The sequence below is a fragment of the Neopsephotus bourkii genome, unplaced genomic scaffold (genome assembly GCF_033783945.1).
Source record: "Neopsephotus bourkii isolate Nb327-2 ecotype Australia unplaced genomic scaffold, CSIRO-AGI_Nbou_v1 NB_1707, whole genome shotgun sequence".
NCBI lineage: Eukaryota > Metazoa > Chordata > Aves > Psittaciformes > Psittacidae > Neopsephotus > Neopsephotus bourkii.
In genome coordinates, this window is record NW_026902181.1 from 6,560,592 (window position 1) to 6,573,623 (window position 13,032).

The following is a 13,032-nucleotide window of genomic DNA, read 5'->3' on the forward strand; positions in this document are numbered from 1 at the left end:
CCAATTAATATTAGAGCAATTTATAGTTTTACATAAGATGAAGTGAATAACCAGAAGAGGGCAGAAAAAACAGCTGTTGTGATTAACCTGGAGTATTTTAATCCCTGAAAAATCATGAAATTTTATGTATTTTTTGAGTGAAGTGTAGAAGAGAAATTTGTTGCTTTATAAGCATTGCTTGACAATGTCTGGCAAATTGAAGGGCAGTGCATGAAAATGTAGTTAAGATACGAAGTTTTCTCAGACTTATTTTTGAATAAGAAGTGGTAGTTAAGTGGGAAGGTTGAAGGGCTATGGCATCGTGTTTGATTCGTAGGGCTGTGGAGCCTTGTCTCTACAGCAGAGTGCAGCGGGGGCATTCAAATGTTGCTACTTATTCAGTTAAATATTTGCATGCAGGGCTTTATATTCTCTTTGTCATTATAAATTCCTCTGTTCTCCCTTTCCTAATGACTGCATCAATCTTCTATTCAGAACATAGCCTGTAAGTTCATTATTTTGGCCCACAATTCTAAATACAAACCTTTTGAAAACAACTTTGCTAGTTTATTTTGAATGCAGAAAAACAAATCTTACTCTTCCTGTCAAGTTTTAAAACTGTGCCACTATTACTTGAATTGCAGCAGTTGCCTTATTTGCCACTAAATCTAAATTGTCTTTCTGATAAGCTTCCTGAAGTTGATAAATGGATGACCAAGTTTATTTTGTTCCTTAATTGCAAGGTAAAAGTGTTTAGTGTTCATGTTTGAAGTATTTTGCAATCATTTGGGTCAAAGGTTGACTTAGTAGGTAGTGAGGCAGGGAGCTGACCTGTAAATGTGGGAGACTTACTTCTTTCACAACTGCAATGACTTCCTGGTGCCATTTCCTTCTTTTAGCATTAATAGAAGCCGTGCAGTTATCCCTGCACATATTGTAGCTTGTATCAGTACAAATAGTCATATAGTAATAGCTCTACTGCATAAGACAGATGCCTGGATAACTGAAGGGAAAACAATTATGACATTCTGAGATTATTGTTATAGTGGTGTAACATAATATAGAAATAAGGAAAACTTGCTGCTCTTCCATATGGAGGAAAGGAAATGAGTGATACAGATACCACTATCTTGTACTGAAATGACTTAAAATTACTCATTACAGCTGGAAGCCCAACTTGAAGAAGTTGTAGCAGAAGCATCAAAAGAACGCAAGCTTCGTGAGCACAGTGAGGTCTTCTCCAAACAATTGGAAAATGAACTGGAAGCACTAAAGGTTCGTGTTTTTTGACAAATGTTTGCTCATGGCATAAAGAGCTGCAATAGCTTTGCTTACTCAACTGTTGATATCTGTGGGAGCATTAAAACTACAGCATTACTAGAAACCTGACCTAATAAATCCTGTTAGGATTTCTTTTCTTTTCTTGCTTGAAAGACTCAATTATCTCATTGTACATTAACGGCTTGAAAATGTCCAGTGTATTTAGACTCTGAAAAGATATTAAACCAGTGTAGTCCAAATCTGTTATCTCTGCGACCCTTTTGAATCCCTTATTAGGGTCATGGAAGCACACCAGTCACTTAGGTGGCTTAATGCTTGGATACAGCCACTTTTTAAATTAATCAGTGCCAAATAAAAATATTCCCAAGTGCCACCAATTGGGCAGTTCTAATTTTAAATAATATTCCCAAAATATAGAGCTTATAATCTCTTCCTGATGATTTATCATCCTCTGCAGCTGAAGCAGGGAGGTCGGGCAGCAGGTGCCACACTAGAGCATCAGCAGGAGCTTTCCAAAATTAAGTCTGAGCTGGAAAAGAAAATCCTATTTTATGAAGAGGAGTTGGTCCGACGAGAAGCATCACATGTCTTGGAAGTCAAAAATGTGAAAAAGGAAGTACATGATTCAGAGAGTCATCAGCTTGCACTGCAGAAAGAGATCATGATACTAAAGGATAAATTAGAGAAAACAAAGCGAGAGAGGTAAGCTTTTGAGCATGTTTCATTCATTATGGATTTCATTTTTTGTGTATTGCATTGCATAGATATCTGTGTGGGCTGGTATTTCACCTTAACTCTGTTTATTCATGTTTGAAAATCCCAGTATACAGGGTCAGCAGTGTTACAGTATAAGTGTTTCTATTTCTTGTTCTTAGGCACAGTGAAATGGAGGAAGCAGTAGGAACAATGAAAGACAAGTATGAGCGTGAAAGATCTATGCTCTTGGAAGATAACAAAAAGCTAACAACAGAAAATGAGAGGGTAATTATTTTAAGGAATATTTTTAAGCAAAATATAATTCTTAACTTTCTTACTTTCTGATGTTGAAGTAATCTTCTCATTGATCAGAACGTGATCTGTGAGTGTTCAGGCAGTATCTGGATAAAACAAGTTGTTTTTTGCCATATAAACGTCAGAGATACAGCTAAATAGTAACTTTAGCATCTCAGTTGTGAGATTGATTTCCGCAGCTCGGGGAGCATCACCTTCTGCTTTCTTCATGAAGGCAGCACGAAGAGGAAAGCATTTATGAAAGACTGCCTGCCTTCCTGATGGCTTACAGTTAAACCTCATTCTTCTCAATGACCGCTACACTTGCTTTCTCTTTTCCTCTTTTTTGTGTTAACTGGCAATATTTTCTTCTGTGCTAAGGAGCTAGACTCCAGTTCCACAAAAAAAGAGCCCCTTCTAGCTCTTTGGTCTGTGTGCTCTGTGTTAGAAGTTCCAGATAGCCCAGGATGGTCTCGTTTGGTCAGATTGTATAGGTGTGTAGACATATGCATGTGTAAAAAGTCTGAAACTGATATAAGTCACAAAGTAAATTTTTTTTTTTATTTCAGCTCTGCTCCTTTGTGGACAAATTAACAGCACAGAACAGGCAGCTGGAAGATGAGCTCCAAGACCTAGCAGCAAAGAAGGAGTCTGTTGCTCACTGGGAAGCTCAGATTGCAGAGATTATTCAATGGTATGTGCTGTTCAGAGATCAGATGCCCTTTTTCAACCTCTGAAATATTGATTGGCTTTCTTTATTTTTTTCAAATATATAGGTAGGCCCTTTCTCTGTGTCTGGGACCAACAAAAGCATGGTACTTTTGAGTGTTGATTAACCATCTCTCTTCTGCTTTCTGTCTAGTATTGCTGAGTAGTAATGCATATGAAATTGTCAGATGCTACTAAGAACATAGGAAGGGGTTTCGGAATCAACTTGCTTTGTCTCTGTGTTCATTAAATCACCCACACTGGAATATTTTGATAAACTCAGGAAGATGATTATGATTTAAAAGGTCCATATTAACATATAGGCCATCACTAGCTGCACTAGGCAAGCACCTCCACTTCATTTACAGGTCAGTTCTTCCCTCCGTTATTTGCTGTTTTAGCAAGCTGTATGCAAATATTTTCAGCATGTAAAACAAGAAGGACTTGAAAGTAGCCCTTATAAAAATTGAACAAGCAATATGCAGATCATATTCTAAACAATAACAGTGAATCCACAGAACTCTTGCTGATGGTGGAAGGCAAACTTCAGTTTCCCTAGCAACTGCCACAATCAAGAAAATCAGATAAAAGAAAAATCTGAAACAGACCATTTAAGATATATTCAGCTTCTTGTTGCTGGGAGAGTTTTGTCTGCTCAGTCCATTTCTGTTAATGTCCCTAAATCCAGTGCAGACACTGATTATTTCATGTTGCAATATTTGGTGCTATGAGCCATGAAACTTTTAAGTAACAGTTGTTTGCAATTGTACAACAGGGTAAGTGATGAGAAGGATGCTCGTGGCTATCTCCAAGCATTGGCTTCCAAGATGACAGAAGAATTAGAATCATTGAGAAGTTCCAGTCTGGGGTCACGAACACTGGTAAGAAACCAGCAAGCATTCAGGCTATCCTGGGGACATCTAAGAAGCTGTATTTTTACCTTCAGCTATCTGTTCATAATCAGAATTATTTTATAATAAATCCTCTGCTCTGCTTTCTAGTTTTTGCCTATTGCTTGTGAAATCCAACTAGGTAATATGATCAGAATTTGATAATTAGAAGTTGAGGGAATCCCATCCCTGGCAGTGTTCAAGGCCAGGTTGGACAGGGCTTTGAGCAGCCTGGTCTAGTTGGAAGGTGACCCTGCCTGTGACGGTGGTTTTGGAACTAGGTTATCTTTAAGGTCTATTCCAACCCTAACCATTCTGTGAATTACAGGGTGAGATGTTTCATACTAATATCTGCCATCGCAAACTGTGTTAAACAGTACAGACGTGAGAAGAAGCAATAATTTAAATCATTAAAGAGGAATACAGGAATGTATGAAGATGCAAGGGAATGATGTTAATTGCGCTGTGAGATAACAAAGTTTTTCTTTTGTGAGCATGTATTAGCTGGCAGATATCGTTACAAACCTGTGACACACTGAGGACATGTAGCTTTATTTACATGCAGAACAATGAGACCTTGCGCCATAACTTTCTCACACAGTAGTAACATGAATTCCCAACAAAATCTGCAAAATAGAAGGGCTCTCACAAAAGAGTATGGTTTCAAAGACAAAACCGCTGTTTTGCCTTAGTAGGTACAAAATGTCCTGCATAAGGAAGGCAGAGCCATTTGCAGCTAGGCATGGAAGTTCATGTCCCTAGCAATGCCAGTCAGCGCAGTCTGCTGTGCAAAAAGCCCATTTGTTGCTGGTTTGTAGAAATAAAAAATTACTCACCCCTTCCAAACCTATAAATAGGAGAGAATAAGAAAAAGTTATGACTTCCTATGAGCTAACATTTGCCTACATCATCAAGAGACTATTATAATATTGAGAAATTTAATAGGAAAAAAGATCGGATCAAATGCAGTTGGCATTTTCTTCTTAGCTACAGCCAGAAAAGAACAATATAAAACAATATGCACTGATTAATAACACTTTCTGTTCTTTATATTACAACTGGTTTTGTAACTTCAGCAGAACCTGATCTAAGACAATTATCTCTCAACATAAAAAATGCCTCTCATTTTCATGACTGTTGTCTGCAAGTTCATGTGTGACTAGAGAGGCAATATAAGAAAGGTAGTCCATACTGCAAAAATGCCTGGTAAAGCTCAGAACATTAGCTTTTGGGGTAGGAAGGCAGAATTGTGTGTTGTATGCAAAAGTATAGCATACGCTACTTAGCAAGCCTAGGAATTGTTTAGGTGAGTGTTCTGTGTGTCTTGGGTATCTCAAGACCTGGATCGTTTAATATTTTTCATGGTTTTGCCATTTCTAGTACGTTTTAGATTGATGTGTTTTACATTAAATATTGACATTGATCTCCTGTTTGGAAGCCTGGTATGTCACTGCAAGTTTTATACTCTTTTCAAGATTGGACAATGAAAACTAAGTATTTTCAATGGGTTCTTTCAGTTTGACTTCCATGCTTGGTCATCCAGCATTCTGGTTTCAAGCATATTGTGTTAGTGGTTTAACCAATACAAAAATTGCTCATTACTTCATTTTTGTGTAACAAAGTCTGTGTGTTGACCAGTTTCCATGCAGCAGGTATACTGTCCATAACTAACTTAAAGGGCATTATTTGAAGCAGTGTAAAAACTAATTTATGTCTTAGAATAAGAACAGAAATATCTTTAGACAGTTGACATTAATGTTCAGTAACTTACTGCAACAGGATCCACTTTGGAAAGTGCGACGCAGTCAGAAGTTGGATATGTCAGCCAGGCTGGAATTACAGTCAGCCCTTGATGCAGAAATTCGTGCCAAACAACTAGTTCAGGAAGAGCTACGAAAAGTTAAAGATGCAAATATGTCTTTTGAAAGGTAATAAGGTTTTTGATTCTCTTTGGGCTTGAAAAACAGTTCCGTTTTTCTGTTTGATTTAGAACTGTTTTTTTCAACCAGTTCTAAACTACTGATTAGGACAGTAACAGCTTTCTTAGAATGGCCCATTGTTCTTGGGATATTGGACTTTGCCAAAAAGATCCAATCCTACAGACATGTTTCTTACATAATCAAATGAGAATTCTCAAGATTTCTTCAAGTAAACGTTTCACTGCTGTGAATAGCTTGGTAATGAGATACAGATCTCATTCTCCCTCTGGCACCTGAGGGGAAAAAGCGTAAAAGCAAACTCAATACCTTTTCTTAGACTAAGCTGAGAATAGGCATATTCTTGGGAATTAAAAGCCAAACTACTCTTGGAATAATTTTGTTTGGCAGGTATCTGCAATGATAGCAAGAGTCTAAAGTACAGTTTTCACTCTCTAGTGGAGTAGTGAGGTGCCTGTTCAGGGGGGGAATAAAATTTATCAGCCTTAAAAATGGGAATATTAAAAAAAAAAAAAATCACCTCTCCTCGTTTCCAAAATGGGATGTAGGACCAGGAATTAAATGAAACCTCTGAGATGTAGGGCCAGAAATTATCAACTCTGTGCACTGCTATTTCTGCCTTTGAGATATTTCACATTGAGTTTTGATCGTATTGTGTTGCTTTAGTAAATTAAAGGAATCAGAAGCAAAAAATAGGGAACTGTTGGAAGAGATGGAAGGTTTGAAGAAAAAAATGGAAGAAAAATACAGAACAGATTCAGGTAATTAAAGCTAATGTTATTTAACAGAGTTCCACCACCACCTGTGATTTTGCCTTTTAGCTAAGCCTGTTCTGCTTTGGGTTTCAGGTCTCAAACTTCCAGACTTTCAAGATTCCATTTTTGAATATTTCAACACTTCTCCTCTTGCACGTGATCTGACATTCAGAGTGAGTTATTACATTAAATATCTATAAAAATATGATACCTGAATTATTTTTGTTATGTAAAATAACACTTGGGCACTATATGGCACGTTTGGATCTGGCATATCAGCCAAATTAATGTCATGCAGAATTGAATGCTCAGCAGATGTCGGATAGCTTGGCATTTTGTAGAGAATCTGGTTTCTTTGGGAAATATTCCCAGAAGTTCATATTCATTATTTCTCATTCTAGCTTTTTTGTTTAGGTTAATCTCAAATGTTTGGCTAAATAATTTATATTCAGGTATTTTGGAAAGGCCTCACACCCTGTTACAAGTAAGGGATTAAACACTTTGCAGTTGGAAGATGCCGGTTAATACAAAGAAAAGTATTCATACCTTTCAAAGAGTGTTTAAACAGATATGTAAAATTCTTGGCTCCAGATCTTAATGCAGTGGTTAGAGTAGAAGGAACAGGGAAGAGAATCAGAGCACCCAGAGATGTTGGTGTAAGTTTATCATGACACACCCTCTGATCCTAAGAAAACTAATAATACAAATCACAGGTCCAAATGGGCGTTTCACTTTAAAGGATTTGTGCATTGCCTGAGGAAGCAGCTGTTAAATGCAACATTGAAGTCACATTTCCTTGCTTCGTGAGCTCTTGATCCCTGAAGATTTTCCAGGAGGTTTTTTTTTCTTTAATTTTTTTTTTCACCTTCCCAAAATGTATAGACAGCTTAGGATAAAACCAAGAGCTTTTATGTTTATGGATCTGAGTTAAACGGAGTCAGGTTAAAACCTCATTGGTCTGGTTAGATTTTATATCTGAAATGTGTACTTTTTTCATATTGTCACTGTTGCTGAAAAGAAAACTATGTCCATACTGTGGTATTTGCATACACTTCATGTATGTGCTTTTTCTCAGTCACAAAATGTCCACGCTGGCTTCATTGCTTAAGCAGCGAGGTGTACTGTATGGATGAGATGGAGAGAAGAGAGAGAAACATGATACATGCTGCTATCCGAATAATAATTATTACTGTCCTTGTTACTTTAAAACATTACTTTAAAAAGTGACAGTTATACTTAAAACTGTGACATGTTGAATATCAAGCCCATAACTAATCAACAGTCCATTCTACAGATCCTGAAATAAATTACAGTTGCCATGGAAATGTAGGTGACATTTTCTGACAAATTACATTGAAATTGCTGATACTATACTTGATGACTTCTGTTAACAATATTTTTTCATGTGTACTTGTAGTCAGTGTCATCTCCTCTGGGTTAATTTAGTTTGGATAAATATCATTTGGCCATACAAAACATTTTGTTTAGCTAGCCTACTAATATCCTGTCTGAAGTTTTATTGTGGGTGATAAGTGATCATTTTTATCCCTCATACCCGTTACAACAAAGGATTCTGTTTCTTCTTCGTCTACATCTTCTCTGCTAGCCTTTTGGGAAGAAGTAAGTTTTTGCTAGTAGTTTTGTCTCCTTATTTTGTTGTGACCTGTCGTAGTAAAAACGGCCTTCTAAAACTAGATATTTTGCTTCCTTGACTTCTCTATAAGTTAATCCACTAAACCTCTTACTTTTTTATGTTTTTACTATCTATGTGGCTAAAGCTGAATCACACTTAGTGTTTTCAAATAGTTCATATTACATAATGGTAGAATTTGATCTTAATTGGCCTAGCTCTACCAGTCAATTCGTAACTCAAAAAATAACAAATATCTGAACATATTTAGTGAGCTAGCTGAAGTTGAGCTGTCTTCTTGTCTAAACTGGCTGGGAAACGAGTGATTCATTAGTTGTTGCCTTTAGTGCTAATTACATCATTGATGTGATGTCTAATCAGATGTTTGTTAATCATGATTTTCATGATGTCCTTAGAGTACAGTGATACAGTGTCCTACTTCCACACCCAGCTGCTTTAGCTCTGGAATTGTAGCATACTTCCCCCTTGTGCTGGCAAATAGTAGTTGCTAATTTAAGTGTGAAATTAATAAAAGGCTTGTAATGGATGCTATTCATCAATTTTAGTGAAATATAAGTCAATGTGATTAAGAAGATGTGATTCTTCTTAATAACAGAGGCCAACCTTTTTTAAACAATTATTTAAAGATGGTGTAGCACTACTTTAAGAATTTTTCTTGTGGCAGAATTACTGGCTGCTGTGTGCTATAAAAATCCTATTGTAGTAAGCTACCGTGAGAAATAAGCTATTCCATGGCTGATTGCCAAGCTTCTCAGACATCATTCCATACCTGCATGTAAGAGATTAGACACAGCCTTGCTGGGAGAAAGTGGCTGTTGCAGCGTTTATGCTGCCTACTATGAGGTTTTGCATTTCAGTACTTCCAGTTTTACAGCTTTTCCATCGGGTGGCAGGGTTCATTTTGAGGGAAGATTTTATTTGCTTTTTTTCCAGAGTGGAAAGTTGTTAGAGGTATGTGTACTGCACATAGAAATCCGCGTTGGTTTTTGTTTCCATCTTGTTGATGTGAGAACACTTCATCAGATCTGTGGTATCTAATCTAACATGCTTACTGTCACTTTTGCAGACCAGTTCTATTAGTGAGCAGGAAACCCAGGGTCCCAAGTCAGAAGTTTCACCGTCTACTTCGGTTGTAACTGCAGAGCAACAGCAAGAAGTAAGAGCGTTTTTTTTACTCTGAAGAGTAATTCACTAGGAAGGCTCTGTCTTGTTCATGATAAGTACATGCTGCAGCATTCATTATGAAGAAGAAGGATTGAATGTTGCTTATTTACAATGTGTCAGTGTTAATTGCAACTGCTTTGAGGACGTCTGCAAATGAAACCTTTTTGCTGGCTCTGTGTATGTTGGTGTAACTCATTTACGTATGTTTTCTGTATTGCTGCTTGTGTTTTTGTGTGCAGGCTTTCCTGTGAGTGCTTTAAAACACAATCTGTTTCTCTTAAATCAGAATGGCAATGCTAATGATGATTAAATTGTTAATAATTTGAAGGAAAAAAAAACGGAAAAAATCAGAACACAATAAGCTTTGCCACCCCAATCTTGAAACAAATTCTTGAAGCCTCATTTTGCTCAATTACAGTTTTTTGTGATTCAGGAACCAATTCGGCTTCAGAGGATGCCTGCTGCTCCTTCCCCCACCATTCAATCCATTTCTCTAGCTGTACCAAAGGTAGGGGGACTGTGCTAACCTTATTATAAAGAACAAAGGAAAAAATGCCATTTATAAATTAGCCCTCTGTGTTTGTTCTTGTCCTGTTTGGGTTTGTCATGTGTTTGTTTGTTAGGTCTGTGTTTTTAATCAAACATTTCCACATGCAGGTTGGTGGGTTTTAATTTGTCAGAAGAGATGATAAGAAATGGTTGTAGGTTGGGTTTTAAGTGTCTTACGCAGTTGGAAAAAAATTTGTCTTGCAGCATCTTTTACAAGCTGCACTTACTTGAAAGAAGGCAGGGTTTCATAATGTACACTCTGATACACTGGAGGGTGGTGAAGGGAGTTGCTTCTATTACATAAGTACAGAAAGTGAAAATTTTATTGTTTTTTTTATCCTGAATGTATCTTTCAGCCTAAAGCTCACCAGCTCAATATCAAGTCATTCACAAGCCCCACTCAGTGTAGTCACTGCACTTCTCTTATGGTGGGATTAGTTCGACAAGGTTATGCCTGTGACGGTGAGTCAGTTAAAGTTTTTGTTTTCAGCAAGTCCCTGAAAAATTGTCCCAAAAGTCCGAAGTATTTTAACACAACCATTTCCATGGAGTGGGAATGAGAGGGGTAGCTGCCACTGAATGGTTCTCCTTTCTCCTATATCATCATCAGATTTCTAAAATCAAAGAATTTTTATAAGCCCTCATGGTTCCCTTTCATATTGCTAATTAATTCTGCTACCATTAGTGTTGTTACATTGTGAATTGGGGGTAGGAAGTGGGGAAGCAGAACTGCTTTATTCTTCCATAGTGGATAAGACTACAGCGATGCTCTGGTAGCAGAAATCTGAGTCTGTCTGGTTTGTGCTATCCTGATTCTAAACCCTGTATGTTGGGAGGACCATTTCCTGGGGCTTTTGACCTGTAGCCTGTCTCACTGTCCATTGGTTTTATTTACAATGCTTTCTGTGATGCATGTGTCACTATTGAATTCCACGTTTGAGTATATGGAGGAATTTTAATTGAAAATACTTATCTATATCTTGATTAGACACATGAACACACAAATCTATTGAAGGCAGTACAGTATAAATAACCTTATGTATGTCTGTGCCCAGCTTAGTTCTTGCTAGTGAAACCCTCTCCGATGACACCTTCAGTATCGTGTTCAGATTGTTTCATCTGCCCTTCAGGGTTTTTTTTTTTTTTCCTGGAAGATCTTCTGGTGTCAGCTCTTCCCCAGGAGCACCTATGCTCTGCCAGCACTTGCCCTGGGGCTTCCTTTTGTCTCCCGTTGATGACAGTTCTAAACTCTTGTTTTGCATCTCTTCCTGCAAGTATGAAATGGCATTTTTCCCTTAGTGTAGCTGTCAGCTTTGGGTTTGGGTCTTCTCATATTTTGATGAAACTCTGCATGGTAAGTTTTCCAGTTTGCCTCTTCTGCTCCATGTAGTGATAGCTACAGGAAAAAAAAAAACAAACCAACACAATCATTTTGACCTAAGAATATAGATTACTCCAGTAGAACAAAATTTTGCAATGTTCCACTCCCAAACACTCGCTTTTCCCAATTCCTTCTCTTTTTAATGCTGGAGACTATAGTAAAATACAGCTGCTCTTCTAGAGGCCTGTGAAGCTGGCTGTATCCTGTGGATTTTCCCTATTAGGTAACCTGTGTGCTTTGATATTCACAGTCACAAATAATTATGATGCTTCCTGAAAGAGCTGAATTTATTATCTGGTCTTGGAGAGCACATACAGCACTTTTCCATGCATGACTTTTTGGTAGCCCCTGTCCTTCTGGGAGCAGACTGCAGCTCAAAGAACAAGCTGGGCAGGCTGCTCTGGACTGCCCTCTCCTGACTGTTCCCTCAGACATCATGAGGAGGGGGTTTGTAGGCCAGTCTGTGGCTCTATTAGAAATACAGGCTGTTCCCAGGTTTACTGGAATCCTTTGACCCTTTGTAACTATGGGACTGCATGTGGATAGAGTATCTGCCAAATGCCCAATTCTGAGAATACGGCTAGAAGAATGCAGACAATAGAGCACAGTGCTGTGCCACTCGCACTGCCTTCCCAAGCCTACTGGTAGAAACAGGATAGCTGGGACAAACCAGCAAAGTCTCTGTGGAAAGATCTGGCCCATAAACTGTGGGTCGAATGCCCTGATCTCATGTGTTAATTCATTCTGGAGTTCTTGTAGTCTGTCTCGTGTGAAGTGGTGCATATGCTGAGTTTTTGCTGTGTAGTGCTTCTGTGTGAAGCGCCTTATAGACAGGAGACTTAGAAACCCCTGTCTCTTGCTGACAAAGTACAGTGTGGTGTAAATGGTAAGAAAGGATGCAACAATTAGTATAGTTAAACTCTATGTCCCTTTCACCACACAGCATTTCAGTCTTTGTCGCCCGGTTTTTACTTTATTACACTTTCAAGTCTGTTGCCTGTGTTTAATAGTTTAACCCTTTTATTTTTATTTTTTTTTGTCAGTTTGGGTTTACTTCTTCTTTGCATTATTCTTGCATACTTGGATCAAATTAAACAGCTACTGTATTTATTACCTATCACTGCCCTGTCATTTTTATTCCTCCTTTAATACTTTTTCAATTCAGTGACTGGGTTAGTTGCTGCTTAACACCAGTGAGGCTGACCAACTCCTTTTCCTTCTGGAAAATGCTTTCGTAAGTTGCCTTGAAATCTGGATTCAGTTCCTGCCCTTCGTAGAAGTAATAGGCTTAAAAGAGACAATAAAAGCACTTTGGAGAGTCTCAGCCTCGGTGTGTTCAGTTGTTTAGCATAGTGGGCTATTGCGATACTTGACTGCCAGTTTCAGTGTGATTAATTGATTTGCTGAGCATAAGGTTAACCTATGTTAATCTTCTGTTATGACTCATACACGAGTTTCACTGTGCATTTTCTCTTTTGTACTTAGTGTGTTCATTTGCATGCCATGTTTCCTGCAAGGATAGTGCACCTCAGGTCTGCCCCATACCCCTTGAGCAAGCCAAAAGGCCTCTTGGAGTAGATGTGCAAAGAGGAATAGGAACCGCCTATAAAGGTTATGTAAAGGTAACAGTCTTTTGTTCTTGGACAAGAGAAGAATACTAAACTCCACTTAGAGCTATGCAGCTTGGAACCTCTAAGTATGTTGAAACAGATCTCCTAAGTTGTGCTAAAGCCTTAGGGCTTTATGT

General features: G+C 38.0%; 1 protein-coding gene across 15 annotated transcripts in view; it reads left to right on the forward strand.

Moving 5' to 3' along the window:
• CDC42BPB (CDC42 binding protein kinase beta) overlaps positions 1 to 13,032 on the forward strand; it is a 97,925-nt gene that overhangs the window by 67,522 nt on the left and 17,371 nt on the right. For 5 of the 15 annotated variants that reach the window (XR_009728917.1, XM_061376266.1, XM_061376269.1 and 2 more), the window contains exons 14-26: positions 1,144 to 1,254; positions 1,718 to 1,962; positions 2,136 to 2,241; positions 2,820 to 2,944; positions 3,734 to 3,839; positions 5,628 to 5,776; positions 6,452 to 6,546; positions 6,634 to 6,713; positions 8,110 to 8,160; positions 9,258 to 9,347; positions 9,774 to 9,863; positions 10,261 to 10,366; positions 12,771 to 12,907. Coding sequence is in view for 14 of the 15 variants with exons in the window: in XM_061376266.1 (XP_061232250.1) it covers positions 1,144 to 1,254; positions 1,718 to 1,962; positions 2,136 to 2,241; positions 2,820 to 2,944; positions 3,734 to 3,839; positions 5,628 to 5,776; positions 6,452 to 6,546; positions 6,634 to 6,713; positions 8,110 to 8,160; positions 9,258 to 9,347; positions 9,774 to 9,863; positions 10,261 to 10,366; positions 12,771 to 12,907 (1,491 nt within the window). In the remaining variant the exon portion in view is untranslated. The remainder of the gene's footprint in view (positions 1 to 1,143; positions 1,255 to 1,717; positions 1,963 to 2,135; positions 2,242 to 2,819; positions 2,945 to 3,733; positions 3,840 to 5,627; positions 5,777 to 6,451; positions 6,547 to 6,633; positions 6,714 to 8,109; positions 8,161 to 9,257; positions 9,348 to 9,773; positions 9,864 to 10,260; positions 10,367 to 12,770; positions 12,908 to 13,032) is intronic. The other 10 variants (XM_061376272.1, XM_061376277.1, XM_061376273.1 and 7 more) reach the window with 5 other exon arrangements.